Raw genomic sequence first — 24,871 nt, 5'->3', positions numbered from 1 at the left:
GGCGGCCGCGGGCAGCGCAGCGCCCTTCGGAAGCGGCCCGCTCGCTCGTTGGCAGGACAGTCTGCGTGCGTTTCAGTGCCTGGCAGTCCGTAGTGGAGCTTCGCGCAGGGTTCACGCTGCCCGCGGTGGCCGTGTCTGGACGAGCCTCGGTGGGCCTCCCAGAGCAGGGCCTCCCTCTGCTTCTCTCCCTTACCTGGCCCCGCCCTCCGCGTGTTCGAGGCTGGGGCTTCCTGGCACCTGTGGGCATTGAGGCTTGGCTGTTTCCAGGAGCCGGCCGGCCGTGCCGCTGCACCAGCCACGGACCTTACCCTGGATGGGAACCCTGTTCCCATCACCAGCGGCGGAAGCTTCTGGTGGGAGAGAGGAGCAGAGGCAGTCAGATGAAGGTAAAATCGACTTAGATCTTAGAAAAAGGCTTTCCAAGCAAGAATGAGACTCGTCCGTTTGGGGGACTGTTTCCTGCCTTTCGTGCAAGAGAAATGTGGCTTTTTACCTAGGGAAGGGTGGGCTCCCCCATCAGCTCTGAGACCCCTTCTAACTCAGTGACTGGTTATAGTAATGTCATCTCTTAAAACTCTTTATTTGGAACATTTCAGGCAGAAAGCTGAACAAACAAACAATTCAGTGTGTACCACNCAAACAATTCAGTGTGTACCGCCCCCCATCCTAATAAATAAACGTTAACTGAGAACTTCTGGATGCTCTGCTTCAATCTGGCACCCCTTCCTCTGTTCTGAGGAAGCCACCCTCTCAGATTAGGTTTATTGGCACATAGAGGTTAGCGAGCTCAGGGGCACTTACGTTTTAGGCTCATGTGGATGGGAAGTGAAGCCTGGTACCTGCATCTCTGATACAGTCTTGAGTGGGAAATAACCACCTGCTTTTTGGGGTAGGCCGCCTCATGCCCCTCACTTGCTGGCCTCATTTAGCCTGAAGGGGTAGTTTCTGTCCGTTACTAATACTTTACTGTGACCCTGAACGTAATGTTTCNTGCCCCTCACTTGCTGGCCTCATTTAGCCTGAAGGGGTAGTTTCTGTCCGTTACTAATACTTTACTGTGACCCTGAACCTAACATTTTGAAACATGGTTAATTTCCAGACCAAGTACACGCTGATAGATGAGCAAGATATCCCGCTGGTGGAGGGCTACTCCTTTGAGGTAAGGGTGACTGTTCCTCTGCTGGCCTGCTGTCAGTCAAGTGCTTGGGGAGGGTCGTGAGGGATGGGTTTTATCCCGTGAGGGCAACCTGGCTTTCACTGTCCAGTGGAGCCTCACCACCACCACTGTAATGTTGGTCCTCCCCCACTTTCACCTGGTGGCTGACTCTTCCCGAAAACAGGTCAAATTCTGTCATGTTTGTGATCGAATGTTCAGTTGGACAAGCCCTGGCTCACTGGGAGACTGTCCAGTGCCACCTCACCTTTCCTCTGGCCTGGCCTCAGCACCCCTCCTGTGCCCTCCATTCTCTCATCTTCCTGAGCTCCCTTGCCTTCCGCTGTTCTCTGCTTGATGAGTTTCTGTTCCCCTGCCAGTCCTCACCTACCGGCTCCTCCCCTTCGGAAATCCTCCAGGAGTCTGTGGACCCACTACACTTTCATCTCGGCCCTTTGCGCTTTTACAATACAGATGACTCCTGAACAANTTATCTCAGCCCTTTGTGCTTTTACAGTACAGATGACTTTTGAACGACATGAGTTTGAACTTCACAGGTTAACTTAGATGTGGGTTTGGTTCTTTTGTTTTTTTGGGTTTTTTTTTTTTTTTTTATAAACATAGTCCAGTACTGTAACTGTATTTTTTTTTCCTTATGACTTTCTTGAAAATGTTTTCTTTTCTCTGGCCTTACCTCATTGTAAGGATATAGCATATGATACGTCTAACATACAAAGTACGTGTTAATTACTTGTCTCTGTAATTGGTAAGATTTCTAGTCAAGAACAAGTTATCAGTAAAGTATCCAAAAGTTAAAAGTCATATATGGATTTTCAGCTGTGTGGGTGTTCACTGTGCCTTACCCCTGTACGTTCAGGGGTCAACTGTTAGTTACTTGTTCAGGGATTTTTCTCACTGAATTGCGGGTTTTTTCTAAGAATAGGAAAATTTATTTCTCTGTGTCTACTGTATTTTGCAGAGTGGTTTGTGAGGGTATGCTTGTTGGGATCTGGGGCTGGCTTCTCATGTCTGGGAGGCTCTGCAGAGCCCTGGGTCTCAGAAATAGGCCTCATATATGTGCCCTGGCTTGTTTGTTTCACTTTACTTCTTTAAGAGAGATTCAAAATGTAGCTGAGAATCGGAGGCTTTTTAACAGACCTTTTCCTTATTCTTTCAGGCCCGGATGGAAGTAGATGCAGATGGAAATGGTGCTAAGATATTTGCATATGCCTTTGACAAAAACCGAGGAAGAGGGTCAGGAAGGCTCCTTCATGAACTGCTGTGGTAGGTGTTTTCCAGCTGCTTGTTTCCCATTTGGGTTCTGCGTGAGCCCTGTTGTGCACACGGTGCACGGAGCCCGTGGAGCAACCTGCCCTTGTTGACAGAAGGTGCTTTCCCTGAGTCCTGCTCCCCTCACCATCCCTCTTACTTACCTTTGTGTCATTGCCGCAACCTGGAAGCATTGCTCATTTGTATATTGTACCGCTAATGGAGCAGCCTAACGGTGTGCTTTCTGCCCAGCTACTTGCTCCAGACACAGCCTCCTCTGGGGGGAGGGTGGGGTCTGCTCCCTTCGCTGTGTTCTTGCTCAGCCTGTTAGTGGAATGTGACGAACGGCCTGTCTCTTCTTGGTGTCCATGGTGGATTTCCAAAATGCTTGGAACTACTCAGGTGGGGTATTCTCTAGGCTGTGTGTTTGATGGTTGCAGATTCCATCCTGGCTTCTTTCAGCCTAGCCCTTAAATCAAGGGGCTGAACCGTCAACATGGTGCGTCTTGTTTGGCCACAGACTCACATACTTGGATTCCTCTCAGCAGCCTTGCTCCTGACTGTCCCCGTCAGTGTGGCGAGGGGCCAGTTCAGATCCCATGGCTGAAGTGTTTGGGAAGGCTGGAGGCGGCTGATGATGAGAGTTGTCCCATTTTCTAGGGAGCGGCACAGGGGAGGCATTGCTCCCGGCTTTCAGGTGGTGCACCTCAATGCTGTGACTGTGGACAACCGTCTGGACAACCTGCAGCTGGTGCCCTGGGGCTGGCGGCCCAGAGCTGAGGAGACATCCAGCAAACAAAGGTGGGTCACCTCGGGGCCTGCTGAAGCCAGCGGAGCTGCCTCCGGGGAAAGCCCTCCTCCAAATGCTTGTGTTTTCGTTTGTTTTATTTTTTTAAGATTTTATTATTTGAGAGAGCACATACGTGCAATGTGCTCGAGAGAGAGCGAGGGAGCACAGGGACAAGCAGGCTCCCCACTGATCAGGTACCCCGACGTGGGGCCCGATCCCAGGATCATGACCTGAGCTGAAGGCAGGGTCCTGGGATCGAGCCCCACATCAGGCTCACTGCTCAGCGGGGAGTCTGCTTCTCCCTCTCCCTCTGCCCCTCCCCCCTGCTTGTGCTTTCTCACTTGTGCACACACGCTCTCTCTCTAAATAAATAAATAAATAAACTCTTTAAAAGAAGCAAGGTAGTGTGGTTTGGGGGCCCTGCTCATCAGCCTCCACCTCTGTGTGGTCCTGAAAACAGTGCTTCTGCTCAGGACGGCACACGTATCCCACTTGGGCAAGTAGGATGCTGAGAGCAGTTCCCATGGCCCCAAGAATAGCCCAGGTATGAGCTTCATGGAGCCCTTGGGAAGAGCTGGGGAACCAGCAGGATGGCAGTTGGGAGCTGAAATGAGCCAGGATGGTCTTGGCCATGTGTGCATCATCTCTGGTCTCACAGGGGCTCTCGGGGGTTTGTGCATGTCCTCGGGCCTCTGGGAAGGCTTTTTCCTCAAACAAAACGAAGGTAGTGTTGTCCGCAGAAGGGTAAGGGCAGCTCGGGAGGCAAATCAGTGTCCTCAGATTTCTCCCTGGGTTGTCCAACACGGACGCTTGTTCAGTGTGAGCACTGGGACCTGCCTCTGCACTACCAGACAGGTCTCCCCACTGCAGACCTAGAGGGCACAGTCTACCCCTTCACCCGGCAGTGCATCTGTTCCTTCCAGGAGTTTTGGGTTATGAAGTCTGTCACTTCTTAGGCGTTTGTGTGACTCATGGTTTGGCCAACCTATGACTGAATGTTACATTTACTCATCTGAACACCCTTTATGGTTATGAGATAAGATAACCACAATTGAGAACGTGTGTTTGGAAAAGGGTCTGTTACACCCCAGGCTACCCTGTCCAGTGGTCTCTGCTGGGTCGTGGCCTGGCTGCCCCCATTCTCCTCTAGGTTACTCCTGGGAGGCCCAGGACTGAGGCTGTGCTCTTGAGGCGCTCTCCTTTGCGACTTCCCAGGAGCCAATCAAGTGGTGCCGTCCTTAGTTTGTCGCTAGGGATTTAGACCCTCAGCAGTGGTCACACCACTTGTCGTGGGTCAGAGCCAGCTTGAGTGTAGCTTGAACTCCCAGCTGGCCTTGGCATTACGTGTTCTTCTGTTTCTCAGCTGGTGGCCTCCACGTGTCTGGTTCTTCGTGGTGGGAATCAGCCTGTCTGTGAGGCCGGGAATATGGCACCGTGGATCTGCCCAGGCCTGCACATCCCACCCGGCTTTCCTTCAGTGTAGGGGCTACAAGGGTGGCTCATCTGTGGGGGGCAAGGGCCTCTGTCACAGTGTGTTTTCTTTCCTTTCTGCTTTTAAAAGCCGGCTGGGGCCAAAACTTGTCTCTGTCCTGAAGGGCTCAGAAGGCAGCCACCAGCCTCCTACATCCTGACTCTTCCCCTTTTCTTTCCTTTAAAAAACGTTTCTTATAGTGGTAAAATGCATATAACATTTAGCGTCTTAACCTCTTTTTTTAAAGATTTATATATTTTAGAGAGATGGAGCGCATGTGTGACGGTGTGCCGGGGGAGGGGGGCAGGAAGAGGCAGAGGCAGAGGGAGAGAATATCCAGCAGGTTCTGGCTGAGCAGGAGCCCCACCCCACAGCCCTAAGATCACGACCTGAGCTGAAACCAAGAGTCACACACTCAAGTGACCGTGCCAGCCAGGCGCCCCCATCTTAACCATTTTTGAATGTTCAGTTCAGTGGCATTGAATACACCCACGTGGTTGTAAAAGCATCCCCACCATCCATCCATCTTCAGAACTTTGCCAATGTCCCAAACTCAAACTCTGTCACCGTTAAACACGGACCTCTCCCCTCCCCAAGCCCCCACCCTCCTGTTCTTTTTCTGGATCTGACTCCTCTAGGGCCTCCTGGGGGTGGAATCCTACAGGATTTGTCTTTTTGTGACAGGCTTATCTCAGCACAGTGTCCTCAAGGTTTGTCCGTGATACAGCCTTTGTCAGGATTTCCATCCTTTTTAAGACTGAATGATAATCCATTATATTTATATACCACGTCGTATCTATTCATGTGGTGAGGAGATGGACACTTGGGTTGTTTTCATGTTTTAGCTGTTGTGAATAATGCTGCCGTGAACCGGAGGGTACAAATGTCTGTGTAAGACTCTGCTTTCACTTTGTTTGCGTATGTGCCCAGCAGTGCAGTGGCTGGGTTGTAGGGTGGTTCTGTTTTTAACCTTTTGAGGAACCACCGTGATAATTTCCATAGTGGCTGCACTGTTTTAAATTCCCGCCAACAGTGCACGAGTGTTTCTCCACACGCCCACCGATACTTAGTACAGTCTGGTTTTTGTTTTGTTTTGTTTTAAGGAACAGTCATTCTAATGAGTATGAGGCGATACCTCCTTGTGGTTTTGATTTGTATTTTCGTGATGATGAGTGATGATGGTCATGTTTTCATGCGCCTGTCGGCCACTTGCACGTCTTCTTTCAGAGGAGCATATTCTGGTCTTTTGCCTACTTTTAGAGATTTATTTATTTATTTTTTGGGTGGGGAGGGAGAGAGCGAATCTCCAGCAAACTTCCCGCTGAGCATGGAGCCCAGTGCTTGGCTCCATCTCACGACCCTAAGGTCATGACCTGAGCTCAAATCAAGAGTGTACACTTAACTGACTGAGCCACCCAGGCTCCCCTTGCCTATTTTTAAGTCTGGTTGTTTGGTTTTTTCCTCGTTGAGTGATGTGGGCTATTTATATATTGTGGGTGTTAGTTTCTTATCAGGTACATACATGATTTGCATACACTTTGCCTCATTCTGCAGGCCGCCTCTTTAGCTCTGTGGAGAGTGCTCTGTTTTGTTGTTCTTCCAAGTACACTCTAGGCCCAACGTGGGGCTTGAACTCGTGACCCCGATGTCAAGAGTTAACGGCCCCCACCGTACTGAGTGAGCCAGCCAGCCAAGGGCCCTGAGGTCTTACATCAAGGTGCTTGATCCATTTTGGGTTTTGTTTTGTTTTGTTTTGTTTAAAGATTTTATTTATTTATTCAACAGAGATAGAGACAGCCAGCGAGAGAGGGAACACAAGCAGGGGGAGTGGGAGAGGAAGAAGCAGGCTTCTAGCGGAAGAGCCTGATGTGGGGCTCGATCCCATAACGCCGGGATCACGCCCTGAGCTGAAGGCAGACGCCTAACTGCTGTGGCACCCAGGCGCCCCATCCTTGATCCATTTTGAATTAATTTTTGCATATAACGTCTCATGGCCTGGCCCCCGTGGGGGTGGTAGGATGAAGGGAGTGTTAACTTGCTCCTTTGTGACCCGGCACCAGGGCAGGCTGCTGACTGCCTGCACTTGCCCTGCCCGACCCGTGCTCCTGGGGGGCCTGTTAGGGCGCCGCAGTTCTAGCGTCGGGTGGGGTTCTTTAGTTGCAAGCTCCCACTCCACTAAGGACATAGAGCAGCTCAGAGCGTCGAAGGGGAGGTGGCTGGGGCAGAAGCAGGAGCCTCTGGGGCCATGAGCAGGAGAAGGGCTGCCAGGCCTTGCTCAGGTGGCCAGGCTTGGCCGGGTCCCTGTCCTGAGACCGCATGTTCTCTCTGCCTGCCGTGTGCCTGTCAGTCCGTCCTGGATTTGGGGAGATTGAGGAGTGAGGTAGACATAGCCCTGCTCTGTACCTTTTAGTGGGTAAAGATTTAGTGTGTAAATATCTTTGTGACGTCACACAGGGATAAGGCCCACTATGTAACGGGGGAGGGGGGTGGCAGAGAAAAGCCAAGTTGTTGTAAAAACTGAGCAAGGGAAACTGTTTGTCCTGAAGTCCTGTCATTGTTGTGTCCCTGCCTTGGCCGTGTCTGACTGGAGTGTACTGAATCGCCTGCTTCTCTTTTCCAGGGAGCAAAGCTTATACTGGCTGGCGATTCAGCAGCTCCCCACAGACCCCATAGAAGAGCAGTTCCCCGTCTTGAACGTGACCCGGTACTATAACGCCAACGGGGATGTGGTGGAAGAGGAGGAGAGCTCCTGCACCTACTACGAGTGCCATTACCCTCCGTGCACGATGATCGAGAAGCAGGTACCAGTGCCGCCGCGAGGGCTGCCTCCAGGCTGTCCCGCACCCTGCTGTCCTAGCCCAACTCCAGCAGCTTCCCCGCTGCAGCTCAGAGCAGGGGTTTGCCGGGTCCTCTCTCATTGGGGTATGGTGTCTGCCCCACAGCCAGTCCCCTGGTGTGACGGTGACGCCATGGTGGTTGTGTGTGTTCTTTCAGCTCCGCGAGTTCAACATCTGTGGGCGCTGCCAGGTGGCCCGTTACTGCGGCTCCCAGTGTCAGCAGAAGGACTGGCCCGCCCACAAGAAGCACTGTCGGGAGAAGAAGCGCCCCTTCCAGCACGAGCTTGAGCCGGAGCGGTGACTGGGCTTCCAGATCTTCCTTGGGCACGGCAGACACAGACTGGTGGTTGACCCAGAGGTGCCGAAGAAGCCAGTGACACGCACCCACAGCAACTGCCACAGAGGCCCCTCGTCATGGGTACTTCGTGTGGGCACGGCGCTCCCCTCAGTGTTCATCTCCAAGCAGAGACAGCTGGGGAGGCTCCCGCCAGGACGCTTCTCATTATTTATATGTTAATATGTTTGTAAACTCATGTACAGTTTTTTTGGGGGGAGGCAGAGGGAGGGTTAGAAGTTACAAATAGAATCATTTGCTGTAATTCTCAAATGGCAAACGGTCAGGCCACATGTTTAAAAAGTCGAAAAAGTGTCACGTAGCGGAAGCTTCTCCTGGGCAGCTGCAGCCCTGAGGAGCGCGACCTGCATGGGTCGTATCTACAAGGCACAGTAAAGGGGTGGAATCATTGAGTGCCTCAGCCTTCTGTGCTCTCCTTTTTGCCCTTAATGCCGTTGAGGTTTATTTCTGAGTGAATCGAGGTGGTCCGGGGATGGGGCTGTGGGGAGTGCGGGTTGCTTTTATTCCTGGGTTGAGAGAGAGAGAGAGGAGGCAGGCAGGAAGCATGAGATCCAGACCTGTGCTTATCCCCTGGCAGGAGTTTCTGAGGGTGTTGGAGTAGGTGGCCCTATTTAGTGGGCATGGAATGTTCTTGGCCCTGGCACAGGTAAATTCTCACCCAAATTCATGCACTGAGTGGCAGAGCTTCTGCCCAGCAGACCTTCTGAGGTCCTGCCTGTGCATTGGATTGGCTTGGGTGAGTGAGTGCTGCTTCCCCGTCTACTCTGCTGGGCTCCCTCTCCCTTCAGGGAGCCACAGGTGTCTGAAGGCTGGGCAGTGTCTCCTACACCTTGCAGAACCACCTTAAGGCAACGAGCCAGGCTCTGCACTTGGGAACTTACTGGTCTCCAGATCCAGCCAGCCAGCCAGCCAGCCTGCTGAGGCTTTACTTCCTGGGAGAATGAAGGTTGGCCATTCCAACTCTGACTGTATGTCCTGGGCTGTCCCTTTCCCTATGTTGGTCCCAAGGGTTCCTACTACACTTTCCTTCAAGCAGCTTTTCTGCCATCTTGCAGTGTGTTTTGTCTGCCTTGTATGTTCTGATTTCCCTGGCTGGCGACAGCCTCTTGGTGTCCTTAGTTGGTGAGTTGAGCTTCTGGTAGGTTCTTCTGCAGTCCTTGGGCAGTATGTCTTGGAGAGCAGGACTGGGGAAATCAGGTGAAGGCAACATACAGGGAGCAGAAGGGCTCGTTCCTAACCCTGAGGGAGGGTCTCTGAAGGTGAGAGAACCCCACCTGCTCCCCTTTCGCCAGTGTATGGGTTAGGTGCAGCATATTTCCTAGGTAAGGGAAAACTGTGCTCCGTAGGTGAGGTCTGCTCTAGGTCTCTCCAGACCCTGGGTTGAGTGGTAAGGGGGGGCTCAGAAACCTACTGGGGAGTGGGGTATGTGTGATGCTGAGAGACAGTTCTACAGACAGCAGTTGGTTTGAGGTCTTGGGATGTTCCCAGGGCTGGTGTAACTTCTTCCAGAGGCCAGCTCTGGTCAGGACTGTTCGGGAACCTGTGTAGGCTGGCATGTTGGGGTGTGGGTGTCTTCCAGGCACAGGGCCTTGAGTGTGCTCAGGCAACATGCTTTTTAAACAAAGGCTCCTGGGATGAGGAGGCACCACACCACAGGCTTTGGTTTTTGCCCATGTCCTTTGTGTCTGGGCACTTCAGCCTGTCTGCATTCCCTGACCCACCCACATTGTCCTGTGGTCAGCTACTCATCAGAAAATTACATCGAAGGGTCTCAGCTGACGTGTAAGACACCACACCAGGTCCTGACACATGGCTGGTTTCTTCCATGTCTCGTGGCTTATCTGGAATAGCATTGGCCTAGGGATTGCTGTCCAGTGTGGCTGCTTCAAGCAGGTGCTGCTGCTGGTAGCTGTTCCGTATCCAATTGGGCTACACCCCTGTACTGTGTGTTAGAGACACCCCCCCCAAGTCTGTGTTGGTGAAGGGCCTGGGCTGGAGCTTGGAAGGTGGCTGTGAGCGTTCTTCAGTTCCGTGTGTAGTGACTCCTTCCCTTTGCTCACATCATTGCCGTGGCCCCTGGACTGGACTCTGTCCTGAAGGGGCTATAGGATCCATGGACAACTCTTATCCCTGTTTGCTTCCCGTGTCCCTTCTCTGATGGCAGCCCCTGGTTTCTTTTCTCCTTTGATGACTCCCAATCTCTTGATCTTCGTAGCCATACCTCCAAGAGTCTGGTTAACATTCAGATGGTTAGAGTAAGGGGCTTGTGTAGTGTGTAGAGCTGCTTGACTTGTCTTGTTTTTAAAGATTTTTATTTATCTGACAAAGAACATGAGCAGGGGAAGGGGCAGGAGAGGGGAAAGCAGACCCCCCGATGCAGAGCTGCATCCGAGGACCCTGGGATCATGATCTGAGCTGAAAGCAGACGCTTAACTAACTGAGCCACTCGGGTGTCCCTTGACTTTGGCTTTTTTTTTTTTTTTTAATTTTATTTATTTGTTTGAGAGAGAGGGAGAGGGAGCACAAGCAGGGGGGAGGGGCAGAGGGAGAAGCAGGCTCCCTGCTAAGCAGGGAGCCCCATGCGGGGCTTGATCCCAAGACCCTGAGAGCCTGACCTGAGCTGAAGGCAGACCCTTCACCGACTGAGTCCCCCAGGCGCCCTGACTTTTTTTTTTTTTTTTTTAAATTAAGTAATCTCTATACCCACTGTGGGGCTCAAACTCATGACCCTAAGATCAGGAGTTGAATATTCTACCAACTGAGCCAGCCAGGCTCCCCTTGACCGTTTCTTGTACCAGGTACGGGTGTGTGGTTCAGCCATTTCAGACAGCCCTGTTTCTTGCTGACCAACTTTTCTGTTGCTCTGCTCCAGCTGCCCTCTGAGCTGCTGAATTTCCAGCCAAAGCCCTGCCTCAAAACCACAGGCTGGGTACCCAGGGATCCATGTAGATTGCAATGTCAGCCTGTCCAGTTACCTGAGGCTGTCATAGCAAAGATCACAAACTAGATGGCTTAAAACAGCAATGTATCATCCTGTTTGTGGAGGTCAGGAGTCCCAGATCAAGGTGTTGGCAGGACTGAAGACACATGAGAAAGGTGTGTGTGTTCCAGGCCACTTCCAGCTTCTGGCAGTTTCAGGTGTCCCTTGCCTTGTGGATGCATCATACCAACCCTCTGTTTTTACCTTATCTTCCCTGTGTGGGTCTGTCCCTGAGAGACCAAATCACCCCTTCATAAAGATACCAGTCATATTGGACTAGGGCCTACCTTAATGACCTTATTTTAACTGGATTACCTCTGTAAAGACCCTATTTCCAAATGCCACATTCTGTGGTGCTGTGGGATAGGACTTCAGCATATCTTTTTGGAGAGACACAATTCAATCCATCCTTAACAATGCCCAAAGCTTGCCTTCCCCAAACCTATTCTGTAGAATATGTTAATTTTCTTGACTGGCGGCAGCATCTCTTCAGTCTCCCAAATCAGAGCATGGCTGTGCTATGTGTCGTCCCTTACATTCAAAGTGGCCGACAGAGCCCTGCCCCTTGGGCCCAGACGCTGACTCTTCTCCAGGTCCTCCAGGACCTTCCTGCCCACCACCCCAGCCAGCAGCGCATCACGCACCCCCAGCTGGTCCTGGCTCCTTTCTCTGCTGTCCTGGCAGGCGTCCACTGGTGTGCCACACCTCTCGCCCTACCCGCAGCCTCCCTAGGACGGACGTGAGGGACAGACGGTAGGCGTGGCCCAGCCCCTTTGGGGCCGACCCTCGACTCAGCTCCCTGAAAGTCTAGGTCCTTTGCTCACCCCCACTCCCATGCCCTGTTTTTCTCCTTTTCTCCCCTCTTTTTAAAAGCCCAGCTCTTCTGCAAATTCCGTCTGGATACTCGACTGTCCTTCCAGACCCGCCTGGGGCCCGCGGAGGTCCGCCGGCCGAAAGGGGGCGTAAGAGCGCGGCCTCACGCGCAGGAGGCAACGACGACCGGAAGTCCCGCCCCGGTGCTCCGGAAAAGGGAGGGAGGTGATTGCGGAAGTCAGAAATACCTGCCGGGAATTTGGTTTTCTGCTCACGGCGGCTCCGACCCCTGCCCTTAGCGTCACCGCCGACCTCAGCCCCGACCCCGGCTCCGGCTCTCACCGCCGACCTCGGCCCCGACCCCCGCTCTCACCGCCGACTTCGGCCCCGGGCCCGACCCCCGCTCTCACCGCCGACCTCGGCCCCGACCGCGGCCCCCTCTCACCGCCGACCTCGGCCCCGACCCCGACCCCCGCTCTCACCGCCGACCTCGGCCCCGGGCCCGACCCCCGCTCTCACCGCCGACCTCGGCCCCGGGCCCGACCCCCGCTCTCAACCTGGCCTCGCCACCACCCCTTCGCCTTTCCTCCTCTGCGTCCTTGTCTGACTCCTGGGTGACGGGAAGTCGCGTCCGGCTGTTGCAAGCAGTGGACACGGAGTACACCGCGGACTCGGTGGAGTGGTGCCCGCTGGAAGGCTGCAGGCACTTGTTGGCCTGCGGCACCTACCAGCTGCAGAAGCCAGAAGACCAGCCCACCAACCCTGAGAACGAGGTGTGCGGTGCCCTCCTAGCCTTAGGCGGTCTCTTCCGCGGCTCTCTAGGTCTGCTCTCCCCAAATGGCATCTCGAATAGCTAAAGCTCTGCTCCTCTTTTAGGGGAGGTCTCAGGAAGGGCGGGAAAATACTTAAGACAGGCAGAGACGACCACACATGTTGAGACATGTCTGGCCTGCAGTGAGGAAGGCTGGAGGAGAAAAGTGTGTGGAGTCACACAGGAGATGAAGATGTGACATTGGCCTTGTGATCAGAAGGTAGGTTAGAATGGGCATCTTTTTTTTTTTTTTAAGTTTATTTATGTAAGTTATTTCTACACCCAACATTAGGCTGGAACTCACAACCCTGAGAGGGAGAGCCGCATTCTCCACCAACTGAGCCAGCTAGGAACTGGGAATGGGCATCTTGAAAGTCCCTTATATGCAGGTGTGGCTCAAGTTTATGGATGAAGCCTAGACTAAAGAGAAAATGGAAATTCGAAGGAGCTATACCTAATCTCTCGAAGGCGTCTCTTCAGTTGCAAACCAGGACACTTTGAAGAATGAGAACTGGCACTTTGGCAACAGGCCTAAGCCAGGACCTTTCCGGGCAGACTGGGTCCTGTGGCGACCCTACCATAGCTGATCCCTGTTAGCCCACTTAGAAGGAGCATTCTAGGGGCACCTGGCTGGCTCAGTCTGTACAGCACGCAGCTCTTGATCTCAGGGTCATGAGTTCGAACCCCCTATTGGGTGTAGAGATTATTTAAATAAAACTTAAAAAAAAAAAAAAAAGGAACATTCTATGCTGAGCCCAGCAGTTTATCTGCCTACCCACTAATGGTATAACAAGAGAAGAGATATTTCTCCAGCTCAGAAAATCAGGGCTGTTGCTTCCAGGTAGAGTTCCAGAGTCAGCTATCTATCTATCTATCTATCTATTTATTTATTTATTTTTAAGATTTTATTTATTTGAGAGAGAGAGAATGAGCAGGAGGAAGGACGGAGGGAGAAGCAGACTCGCTCCTGAGCAGGGAGCCTAAAACAGGGCTCAATTTCAGGACCTTGAGGTCATGACCCGAGCCAAAGGCAGATGCTTAACCTACTGAGCCACCAGAGTCCAGAGTCTTGGCAAACCTTTTCTCTCCCTTGATTCCTTTTCCCATCCCTTGGGTTCCTTGGTGCCTATTAGGGTAATCAGAGAATACATCTGCATTTTTTGTAGAGTGGACTGGACATTGATGAGCCTCAAATCCGTTTAGGTCGTCTCTACCTGTATAGTTTCAATGAGGACAGCTCTGCTTGCCCCCTGCTTGAGATCCAAAGAAGAGATACTTCTGCAATCCTGGACATGAAATGGTATAATGTTGATAACAATTCCTCTTGTCTGGAATTTGTCACGACTGTCTGTTGATTTAATCAGGGAGCCTGATGCCTGTCAGCATTCACTAAGATGGCGAAATGTCTGAACTATTTCATTTCTTTGTTGTCTTGCCAACCTGTTGCACTTGGTGGGAACTTGGGCTACTTTCATTTGTCAGTTTCCAAGTCTTAGGGTTGGTGTGAGTCTGAGAAGTGATGCTTGTTTTCTTTTTTTTTTTTTTTAAGATTTTTTATTTATTTATTTGACAGAGATAGACAGCCAGCGAGAGAGGGAACACAAGCAGGGGGAGTGGGAGAGGAAGAAGCAGGCTCCCAGCGGAGGAGCCTGACATGGGGCTCGATCCCAGAACACCGGGATCACACCCTGAGCCGAAGGCAGACGCCTAACGACTGCGCTACCCAGGCGTCCCTGATGCTTGTTTTCTGATTGATAAGCTGGGAAATCTTGGAACAGAATTGTAGGCTACAACCTGATTTTGGAGCTGAAATTTAAATAATAAGTTACTGAGGTGCATAATGCTCTCCTGTGCTCTGGGTGTATCCTGTGTTCTGACGGGCTTTTGAATTCTCCCCTCAGGTGCCACATCCCGGTGGCTGGCTGTGCCCTCTTGGGCGTGGCAGATGCTGGTGGGTCCATAGAACTACTCCGCTTGGTGGGATCTGAGGTCAGTGACTAGGGCCAGGAGTTGTGGCGGGTGGAAAGAATCTGAATGGAGAGGCTTTGGGTGTGAGGTTGTGCTGCTACAAACCTTTTTGTAGCATGATTTCTGTTTAATGGCAAACTTTATCATAAAATATCCTAATTTAGCATGCAGTCTATTTTAAATTATTGGGTTCTGCATCTGACTGTGAGAAGAGATCACCTATATGTCACCAGTGGATTGGCTGAAGTAACGGGGTATTCATTCCCCTGTCAGTGGATCTGAAAGTTCTTCTGTACAGAAAGCCTGGACCCGCATTCTTAGGTTGATGATGCTGGAGCCAGGAATAGGAATGGATTTCCTATGTGAAAGTACTATCTGTCTCCCATAATTAGGAAGGCAGATGTTTCCCATGAGGCTTTCTCAGACCATTTGGTATTGATGAGTCCCAAGCATTTGCAGAATGACTGCATCTGATTGTTGGAGGGTCGGAAGAACAGGGAAGTCCTGTAGTCGAGGGAAGTAAGTGGCCCACAAGACCAAGCCCTCACCCGGTGGGAGGGACACACACTAGTGCAGGCGTGCGAGTGGGACTGGAGCAGGTCACTTGCTGTTGGAGTTATGGCAGCTGAGGGCTTGTGTATAGAGGGCCTTGCTGCAGCCCTGTCTGAGGAAAGAGGGAGGGAATAATCTGGGGAAGACTGTGGGCCCATGAACCAGGTTCTGGCAAGAGCAGATCACCCACAGAGAGGACCCTGAGGAAGCAGCCTGCTAGGAGCCTTTTGAGGGAGTTAAGTACCGTCCAGCTTGCCTAGGTAATAAAAAACTTTCGTGAATCTTAGAGAAGAGAAACAACGTTTAATGGCTAGTGTGGCTTCTGAAATGGAAACTAGAGGAAAGATCCTGCTGTCGCTGTCCCCGAAGACAGAGTGTCCCAGCAGCCCTTGAGGCAGGGGAGGTGGGGAGTGTGCGCCAGGGGTGCTTCCTAGAGCCCATGGAGGTGGCGGGATTGGGTCTCGGAGTGCATGGACCGCGAGGGCGTCTGAAGAGCAGAGAGACCTGCTTCCCCTCGGGTCACGTGTGGGAAAGTCCTCCAGCAGATGTATGAGCTGCTGAAGAGCAGGGGCCAGGTGCCTAGTGTCCTCTCATTCTGTGATGAATCTAGCATTGACACATTTTGTTCATCTAGTAGTAGATGAGGGCGTGATGGCCACCTGAGCTAGAGGAATCATCTTTCCAGGGTTCTGGGCTGTTTCCCTTTGATAGTGCTCCTTTGTCTCTGGTAGAATGCTTACACACTGCAGCCGGTTTCCAGCTTTGCCCTGGAGAAGCAGTGCCTGGCCCTGTCTCTGGATTGGTCCACCGGGAAAACGGAAAGGTAAGGGCCGGCATTGGTGAGGGACCCCAAGTCTTTTGTCTGAGGAGTCCTTCCTCTCTTCATGTGAGAGAATTGAATGAAACCTTGCAGCAGCCTTGATTGTGGCTTCCCAGACCTGGGAATATCACTATCAGTCCTAATCAAGAAAGAAAACATTCCAACTTTCCAGATAAAAGAAACGCTGTTTTCATCAAGAGAAGCTGACATGGGTTCATTTTGACAAGCTAAGTGATAGTAGTTTTGGTTTCCGCCAGGTGCCCAGCCGTCTTAATAGGCAAGTGCACGGACCAGGTCCATGGAGAACCTCTCCCATGACATGTCTTGGGGTGTCACCAGTTGGAAACCAGAAGAGGGTGATGAGTTTGGGTCAATGAATAAATTCAGCTGGGTTTCTCCATTGGTTCCCTGTGTCTAGGCCCAGTGACCAGCCCTTGAAAATCATTAGCAGTGACTCCAAGGGGCAGCTCCACCTGCTAGAGGTGAATGAGGCGGGGCCGGCGCTGCAGGAGCTGGTCACGTGGCATGCCCACCACTTTGAGGCCTGGATTGCTGCTTTCAATTACTGGCAGACAGAAATCGTTTATTCAGGTTGGTACTTCTCCGCTGGGTGTCAGCCCTAGGAGGGAGGGAGTGAGCAAGTGTGGCACATGTCAGGGCCATGACTTGGGATGTGTTGGGATCTTGAAGACCCTTTGTGAAGACAGAATCTGTAGTAGGTACTTGCTGCTTAGTTGTTCAGGCTTGGTAGTGTCGTAGGTAGCGCTGACCACGGTTTTGGAGCAGCAGGAACCCTGCCTCCTGCCTCTCTTGGTATCTGATCCCTTGCTTCTGCTGTGAGAAATCCAGAATTCCCACATTTTCCGCTTCTATTTCTGTGTCCAATATTGACTTTGTCATGTTGGATTTCAGGCTTGTTTGTTCCTTTTTTGGAGACAGTTTACCTTCCCAAAGAAAAGCCCAAGAGAGATAGGATTGACTTTCTGGTATTGTGAGTGATATGTATTGTGGGTGCTGATGTGACAATGAGAAATTACTAGAACTAGAGGTTGCAGGAGCCGGGTAGCTGTGATCAGCCTCTCTTAGCCGAGTAGAGAGGACTCTTGGGAGATGGGAGGCGAGAGGCAGGGGGCATTGGTCCCTGAGCGAAGGCAGAAGGGGAGCTGCTGGATTTGCAGAGAGGCGAAGAAAAGATCTGACTCTTGTTTCCTTCTGTGTCCAGTTGCTGGTAGTGTGCTAAGCTCCACAGTGAACGGTGAGGCCAGGGACGTTCTGTTGGACTGTCAGGAAGCTGCATGGTCCCCCGCTTTCTGCCAAAACTGCTCTTACTCAGCTCCCTGGTGGCCTGGTCCAGAGAGCACCCTCTCAGCAACATTCCCATGCTGACTCCCTCCTGGCACAGTCTTTTCCTTGGGTTGCCCTGGACTTTTCTTTCTGTTTGCTCCTTGTTCTACTTTGCTGGCTCCGTCCCTCTGCTTGAACGTGTTCCTGTCCTCTGGCTTCTGTCTGGTGCTCTTCTCCCTTTGCATTGTAGCTCTCCTGACTTTAGCTACTGTCTCTGTCTTCCAGAAACAACTGCATTTTGGTTGCTTAAGCAGACCTTTTTCTTTCTTTTTCTTTTCTCTTCTCTTCTCTCTTCTCTTCCTTTTCTTTCTTTTCTTTTTGTTTTGTTTTCTTTCTTTTCTCTTTTCCTTTCTTTCCCTTCTTTCTTTCTTTCTATGAAATTTTTTAAATTTATTTTAAGTGATCTCTACACCCGGGATGGGGCTCGAACTCATGGCCCTGAGATCAGAGTCACACACTCTTCTGACTGAGCCAGGCGGGCGCCCCAGATTTAATTTTTTAGGTCTGCTCGTTCTTGGGTTAGTACTGCCTTGAGGCTTAGCTAATTCAGAGCGCGAGTATCATGGAGGCTGTGATTTAATAGTTCAGCACCAACTCGTTTATTCAGTGAATGTTTACGGAGCATCTGGTCTGTGCACGGTTCTAGGTGCTTGAGATACGTGGGTGAACAAGACAGACAAAAGTCCCTGCTTTCACTGAGCTTACATTGAGAGGAGGTAGGCAGTGGTCATGGAGCATAGCATATAATGAGTGAACAGAGTGTGCAGTATGTCAGAAGTGATAAGTACTTTGGGAAGAAGAAAGGTGGGCCAGGGTTGGGGACTGGGGTGTGGGCAGGTGCAGGCTGTCCTGTTACATAGCATGGTCACAGTAGGCAGAGACCTCGGGCAGGAGTGAGCCTGATGCATGAGGAGAGCAGCAGGTAGCTGTAGGACCAGAATGGTGGGAGGGGGTGGCAGAACAGAAGACGGTGAGATGAAAGGCCACAGGACGGGCTTTGGCTTTTGCTCAGAATGAAATAGGAGCAAGAGCAAGATGCTGAGCAGAGGGATGACATTTTCTGACTTATGTTGTAGAATCGAAGGGGATCTTTTTCGCTAATGTGTCGAGTGTAGACTGTGAGGAGGTAGGGGCAGAGCCTGGACACCTGATATGCAGATGGTGGCAAGAAGGCCTCAGACCAAGTTGGGAGTAGTGCACGCAAGGGAGAAGTGGTAGGACTTCGGATGTGTGTGCAGGTGGGTCAGCAGGATATCCTGGCGGATGGACGTGGGTGTGAGACAGGAGCGACCAGTGTGTAAAGAAGCCGCTACCAGCTTTCTCTGCAAATCTGCCACAGGATTGCCGCTCATCTTGGAGGCTCACCTGCAGGCATTGATGCCTGGTGCACTGGTTCTGTTGGTCTGCTTACTTGTAGGTCGTGTTCTCCCCGTATCCCTTCTGTCTGTTACAGGGACCCTGTATCGTGCTCAGTAAGTATCTGTTGGATGGGCAGGTAGCTGAATGGAAGGTGGATAGGTGGTGGATAGGTGGGCATGGAAGGGTGGATGGTTGAGTAGATGGGTGGATGGATGGAATGGTCAGACCCAGGCGTTTTTCTTGCTCATTCTCACCCTCCATGTAGGCCCTGCTTTTCAGCCTTGCTCCCCTTCCTTCAGGACAGTCACCGGCACCCTGTATCTTGTTGTTGCTTTTCTTCAGAGACTGGATTATGGTGCCAGCTTCCTCTTTCTTCCTATGTTTTCAGTTCCCTAAGACAAGCAGAGGTCCTTTTTACTATAAGGTTACAAAGGGCACTTCCCTTTAAAACACATGGGGGTATGCTGAAGGTTCCAGAAACTTAGGAAGTGCTCATGTTTGCTGCCTCCAACATACAGTTCCTGCTCAGAGTTCTTTGATATGGCAACTTTGCTTTGGGGCAGCCATGTTGTGACTTGGAAATCCTTTCCCTAACTTCTTGGCCTTCCCTTTTGTTCCTGTAGGCTGAGCCCCCAGCCTTTCCTGTCTTCCCCGTGGGGGCCCTCTCCAAGTCTGAAGACACAGTTCCAGCACAGGGCTCTTCTGCCCGGTGGCATCCTGAAACCGCCATAGGGATTTCCCCACGGACATAAATTCCCTCCCTGAGGAGTGGCTGCTTCGTGTTGTCAGTGGGCCTCTCTGTTTCCACACAGGTGGGGACGATGGCCTTCTGAAAGGCTGGGACACCAGGACACCTGGCGTATCTGTGTTCACTAGCAAGAGGTAAATCATCAAGGGGCCAGCCCTCAGCATGTAACACCAACCCTCCCGTCCCTCCTCCGTGGACTTTCCGCTGGAGACGTGACCCTGCGTGGGTGCTCACTCAGGCCTTGCACTTTTGCCTGCAGACACTCCATGGGTGTGTGCAGCATCCAGAGTAGTCCCCATCGGGAGAACGTCTTGGCCACAGGAAGGTGAGTCCCTTGGGTTTGGTTCACAAGGGTCCATCTTCCATCTTTCACTTCCTTTTCTCATGTTGACCACTGCAGTGTTGTTGAATTGGATCTGGTCTTATACCAGAGTACAGGTATCTGGGCTTGGAAAGAGGGACTTTGTCCTAGAGGAATGAGTGGTATGGGTTTCCCCAGGAGATGTCCCCTGCCACCTAGGGGCCTTGGGGGAAGAGTGGGCATTGGTTTTGCTGCACGATCCCTGGGCTTGATGGGTTTCAGCTATGATGAGCGCGTTCTCCTGTGGGACACTCGGAACATGAAGCAGCCATTCGCAGACATGCCCACTCAGGGCGGAGTGTGGAGGCTCAAGTGGCACCCTTTCCACCACCACCTGCTCCTGGCAGCGTGCATGCACAGTGGCTTTAAGATTTTCAACTGCCAAAAGGCGATAGGTGAGTAGGGACCCTGTGGCAGCCAGGCCTGGGGCGGGGGTTTACAGTTTTCCTGCTCCCTTGCTCTACCGGGCTCCTCCCCCATGTTCTGCACATTTCCTGGCTCACCGCCCAGTCTCACCAAGGCCCGTAACTGGACCAGCTCCAAGCCTCAGTCTCCAGCACTCTGCTTCTTAGCCATGGTTCTTACCTGACCGGCTCAGTTATGCTGGTACCTCCTGCCCTCTTAGGAGTCTGCTCCAGAAGCATCACCACCTGTCATTTCCGTAGCCATCCTTGGCCCACCTTCTGCCACGTTCTTCCTGCCTGTGCACAGTGTGGTCTGCATGGTCTCATGTTCCCAGCATGCTTCAGCTCTCTTCCCCTTGCTCCCTTGCTCGCACTCTCTGGGTAGCACCCAGCATTGGTCAGACCCAGTTCTGCTTGGGCCTGAGCCACACAAGGGGGCTGGAGGGAAAGAGCAGCCCTGTGGGGTCTCACTTTAGGTTGATGTAACAGTGGGTCCTCGGAGTTGCCAGGCAAACCATGGCCTTTCTCTAGCCAGTCATTCTTTACTGTCAGAACTTTTTCACATTTTCTTCCCTCTTCTCAAGGCCCCAGTGCCCCCTTTCCCACCTCATTCTCAGTTTGTGATTCCCCCTCCCTCCTTGTCCATACAAAGAACGGATTAGAGACACCACCCCATCTGTGTTGCTCGGAAGCCCAGTCCCCTCTGCGCGGGGCTGCACTCCAGGCTTCCTGTTCTGTGTCTTCAGTTCCTCCGTCTGTCGTGCGCCCATCCTGGTGGTTACACGACCACGCGGTTCTCAGCTGAAAGTCACGCGAGGTCTTGTGTTGTACTGTGGGTATTTACAGTGCGAAGTTGCCCTCAGAGCACTACTTTCACTGCAGCCTTGCAGTTTTGGGGTGTGGTATTTTTTTTTTAATTGATTTATTTGAGAGACAGAGCACAAGCAGGGGGAGTGGCAGGCAGAGGGAGAAGGAGAGGCAGACTCCCCGCTGAGCAGGGAGCCTGACGTGGGGCTCGATCCTAGGACCCCGGGATCATGACCTGAGCCGAAGGCAGATGCTTCACCGACTGAACCACACAGGCGTCCCTGTCGTAGGTTTTCGTTCATCTCAAAGTACTTTGCAATTTCCCTTGTGATTTCTACTTTGACTCATTAGTTATTTATGAGTGTGTTGTTTAATTCCACATTTTTGTGACTGTTCTAAATTTCTTTCTGTTACTGATTTCTAATTTTATTCCTTTGTGGATTCCTTTTAAGTTTATTGAGACTTTTTGTGGTCAGTCCCAGAGAGCATTCTGTGTGCTCTTCAGAAGACTTTACTCTGGCCGCGGACTGCTCTGCAGATTCTGTTCAAGTATTCTGTTGATTTTCTGTCTGGTGGTTCATTATTTTTTTATTTAAAAAAATATATTTTTTAAGTAATCTCTACACCCAGCGTGGGGCTTGAACCTACAACCCCAAGATCAAGAGTCGCACGCTCCACTGACCAGCACCCCTGGTGGTTCATTATTTTTATTATTTACTTAAAGATTTTTTTACTTATTTGAGAGAAAGGGAGAGTGCGTGTGCACACAGTGTGGGGAGGGGCAGAGGGAGAGAGAATGTCCTCTAAGATCATGACCTGAGCTGAAACCAAGAGTTGGACACTCAACCGACGGAGCCACCAGGTGCCCCCCTGGTTGTTCGTTATTGAAAGTGGGGTAGTGAGGTCTTCAGCTGTTATGGTTGGACTGTGTATTTCCTCCCTCATTTCTGTCTCTCTGTACTCATGTATTTTGGGGCTCTGTTGTTAGTTGTGTGTGTGTATGTTTATCGTTGTGAGGGTCCCTCCTTATTTCGAGTAACTCTTGTGCGTCTGCTCCATCTGGTACCAGAAGAGCCATTCATGCCCTCTCACGGCTGCTGTTTGCCCGGTGCGTCTTTACTGTCTTTTTGCTCAGTCTTTTCATAACTTGGGGTCTGAAGCGTGTCTCCGGTCCTGGGTTGTGGGTCTTTGTCAGGAGCACAGTGACTCTGCCTGCCTTAGCGTGCTTCATCTGGGGGCACACGGCACCACTTCATCTTTTCCTCTGATGAGGTTAATTCGGTCACTTGGCTACGGTCTCCCCTGGGCTAATTTACTGTAAAAGTGTAATTAATAATAATTAGTCTGGGGCGCCTGGGTGGCTCAGTCGTTAGGCGTCTGCCTTCGGCTCGGGGCATGGTCCCGGAGTCCTGGGATCAAGCCCCACATCAGACTTCTCTGCTATGAGCCTGCTTCTTCCTCTCCCGCTCCCCCTGCTTGTGTTCCCTCTCTCACTGAGTGTCTCTGTCAAATAAATAAATGAAATCTTTAAAAAATAATAATAATTAGTCTGTGGTTAGAGTGTTTGAACCTTTGTGTTCCTCATCAGACTTTTACTCAATACATCGATGATTCTTGCCTGAACCAAATTATTACTATAATTGCAAAGATTTTTCTAACATCTTTTTTTAGATTTATTGATTTATTTGAGAGACAGAGAGCACGTGTGCATGTGCAGTGGGAGGGACAGAGGGAGAGGGAGAGTCTTAGGCAGACTCTGTGCTGAGTGTGGAGCCTGACATGGCTCGATCTCACAGCTCTGTGGTCACAACCTGAGCCCAAACCAAGAGTCGGACGCTTAACCTACTGCACACCCAGGTGCCCCATTATCATTTTTTTAAATTAACATTCTTTTATAAGGAAGAGCTTTTTTTTCTCCCACCTATGTGTGTTAATGATATTAACTGTCCATATAGGTTCATGGATTTTTATGTTACTTAGTGAGCCATAAAGTGTTACTGTCTTGACTCATTATAATGTTCACATTATCCTAGAGCTTTCCCATGAAAACCTTCTGAAGCCGTCTCCTGTGTGTGTCACACGTCCCCACCGATTTTTGAGTACTTCCCTCGATTTTTGGCCACCAAGCCTTCCAGCTGGTGACAGCTTTCTAAGTCCACACTCGCAGCTCACCGGCTACTAGTTTTCTGTGGCTGCTCTTGCCATCCTTGGCCTTGGCCTTGCCCTGGACCCTAGACTATGTCAGGTTTGGCAACGCCTTGTCTTTTCTTTTTCTGGTCTAATGTTGCTTTCAAACCTTCTGCAGCTGGATCTCTTTCCAGTCCTGCCCTCCATCCTCAAAGTTGCCATAGCAACTCACCATAAGGAAAACTGCTTAAACTCTTCAGTGACTCCTTTACAAGCTCAGACCCAGACTTTACGGAGCACGCAGAAGTCTGCGTTGATTTTCACCCTCCAGACATGTGTCGCCACTCCCTGACAGCATTTCAGCCACAGCCACTTGTTTGTGATTGCCCAGATGTGTCCTGTTCTATCTCTATACTTCACACATGTTTGTTCTCNGACAGCATTTCAGCCACAGCCACTTGTTTGTGATTGCCCAGATGTGTCCTGTTCTATCTCTATACTTCACACGTGTTTGTTCTCTGTTTGTCATGCATCCCTGTTGCTCCCTTCTGGTTAACTCCTTTGTCCTTTGCTTTGAAGTCTTCACTAAGAGACTTTTGCCAAGGCCTCCAACTTGGAAAGGCACCCTCCCCTATGTGCTTCTATAGCCAGGCTGATTCCTCTCAGGCACACATGGTGCACGCACTGCAAGTGAGGGTCTGTTTTCTTCTTATCTGTCCACATCTCAAGGATTCCTTTGCATGGTGCACAGTGGCTGCTGACAAATGAGTGGTTGCTTTTAGCAGAGTGGGCAGGGGCTGTCGGAAGTGATGAGATCAACCCTGGGTAACGTCACATGTTCTGTTTCACTCCAGAGGAGAAGCAGGAAGCCTGCACAGTCTCTGTGTCCCATACGTTGTCCGACTCATTGGTATATGGAGCCGACTGGTCCTGGGTCTACTTCAGCAATCTGTCCCAGACCTGCCAGTCATGCTGCTCAGGGTCCTTTCCCTGCAGCAACTCAGGAGCCAGAGCAGCGCATCCCTGTAACTTGAAGGCTGTACGCCAGTTACCAGCACCTTCTCATCATTTAGCAGAGGATGATGAAGAGGGTCATTCCACACTTCAGAGTGGCAACAAACTGAGGACGACTCTGCAGCCACTCGCAGAGGACACAATGAGGAGTGGCGGCTGGCAGCACACTGCAGGGACCACTGTCTCTGACCGCGACCTCTCTCTGGAAGCAGCAAACTTGGACACTGCCCTCCTAGCGACTTGCTCCTTTTACGATCACGTTCTTCACCTCTGGAAGTGGAAGAGCCACTGAGCTAGGGAAGAGTTTGGTTGGCTTGATGTCGTAAGGACCACTTCCGCAAATAAAACCCAGAGTGTGACTTTGTGAGTGAACTGCCCTCAGACCATCTCGTTGAGAGTCTTCCTGTCATCTTCTACAGGTGACTGTGTAGGGCTCAGTGCACCTTATGGGCTTTCCAGTCTGAGCAAAGAAGCTGTTGGCTTCTCTTACATAAAGCTCATCTATCTGCTGGGGACGTGGTGACAACTCTGCCTGATACCAAGGAGTCTGCTGTTACGGGAGTGGAAGGGTCTTGGTTCCCAGCTCTCACACTCGTCAGTTTCTTGTGTGAATTGGACACTCAATTCTTCATACTTATTTAAATTAACTAAATGAAAGTGTGCTTTTCTTTTTTTTTTTTTAAGAACTTATGTATTTATTTGAGAGGAGAGAGGGAGAGAGAGCACAAACAGGGGAAGGGTCAGAGGGAGAGAGAGCAGACTCCCTGCTGAGCAGGGAGCCCCATGTGGGGCTCAATCCCAGGACCCCAAGATCATGACCTGAGCTGAAGGCAGACACTTCACTGACTAAGCCACCCAGCCGTCCTGAAAGTGTGCTTTTCCTTAAAG

At 51.3% G+C, this 24,871-nt stretch overlaps 2 protein-coding genes across 3 annotated transcripts; both read left to right on the top strand.

Moving 5' to 3' along the window:
• Positions 1 to 233: 233 nt before the first annotated feature.
• ZMYND19 (zinc finger MYND-type containing 19) lies at positions 234 to 8,275 on the top strand. Of its 2 annotated transcripts, XM_034664917.1 has the most exons (6): positions 234 to 386; positions 1,100 to 1,159; positions 2,331 to 2,437; positions 3,083 to 3,223; positions 7,304 to 7,484; positions 7,678 to 8,275. In XM_034664917.1, exons 1-6 carry the CDS (start codon positions 381 to 383, stop codon positions 7,819 to 7,821), a joined length of 639 nt encoding a protein of 212 aa, XP_034520808.1. In that variant the 5' UTR covers positions 234 to 380; the 3' UTR covers positions 7,822 to 8,275. The 2 variants fall into 2 exon arrangements, with proteins under 2 accessions (XP_034520808.1, XP_034520807.1); XM_034664916.1 differs by lacking the exon at positions 234 to 386 and having other exon boundaries at positions 1,080 to 1,159.
• A 2,623-nt stretch (positions 8,276 to 10,898) lies between these two features.
• Positions 10,899 to 24,643, top strand: DPH7 (diphthamide biosynthesis 7). The gene is made up of 11 exons (XM_034663767.1): positions 10,899 to 10,971; positions 11,729 to 11,817; positions 11,968 to 12,441; positions 13,646 to 13,779; positions 14,381 to 14,468; positions 15,731 to 15,822; positions 16,238 to 16,410; positions 19,335 to 19,404; positions 19,530 to 19,595; positions 19,854 to 20,026; positions 23,824 to 24,643. The coding sequence occupies exons 1-11, from the start codon at positions 10,899 to 10,901 to the stop codon at positions 24,273 to 24,275; spliced, it is 1,884 nt and encodes a 627-aa protein (XP_034519658.1). The 3' UTR covers positions 24,276 to 24,643.
• Positions 24,644 to 24,871: the final 228 nt, after the last annotated feature.

The sequence above is a fragment of the Ailuropoda melanoleuca genome, chromosome 7 (genome assembly GCF_002007445.2).
Source record: "Ailuropoda melanoleuca isolate Jingjing chromosome 7, ASM200744v2, whole genome shotgun sequence".
NCBI lineage: Eukaryota > Metazoa > Chordata > Mammalia > Carnivora > Ursidae > Ailuropoda > Ailuropoda melanoleuca.
The sequence above is the reverse complement of the archived record's forward strand: the minus strand, read 5'-3'. Positions and strand labels throughout refer to the sequence as shown.

Bases quoted from the DNA above. Each gene is read 5' to 3' on its own strand.
- ZMYND19 (XM_034664916.1), top strand. From the start codon at position 1,085: ATGGTTAATTTCCAGACCAAGTACACGCTGATAGATGAGCAAGATATC. The intron at 1,160-2,330 runs GTAAGGGTGACT...TTATTCTTTCAG, and splicing joins TGGAGGGCTACTCCTTTGAG to GCCCGGATGGAAGTAGATGC. The intron at 3,224-7,303 runs GTGGGTCACCTC...TCTCTTTTCCAG, and splicing joins GAGACATCCAGCAAACAAAG to GGAGCAAAGCTTATACTGGC.
- DPH7 (XM_034663767.1), top strand. From the start codon at position 10,899: ATGTATCATCCTGTTTGTGGAGGTCAGGAGTCCCAGATCAAGGTGTTG. The intron at 16,411-19,334 runs GTTGGTACTTCT...GTTTCCACACAG, and splicing joins GACAGAAATCGTTTATTCAG to GTGGGGACGATGGCCTTCTG. The intron at 20,027-23,823 runs GTGAGTAGGGAC...GTTTCACTCCAG, and splicing joins CAACTGCCAAAAGGCGATAG to AGGAGAAGCAGGAAGCCTGC.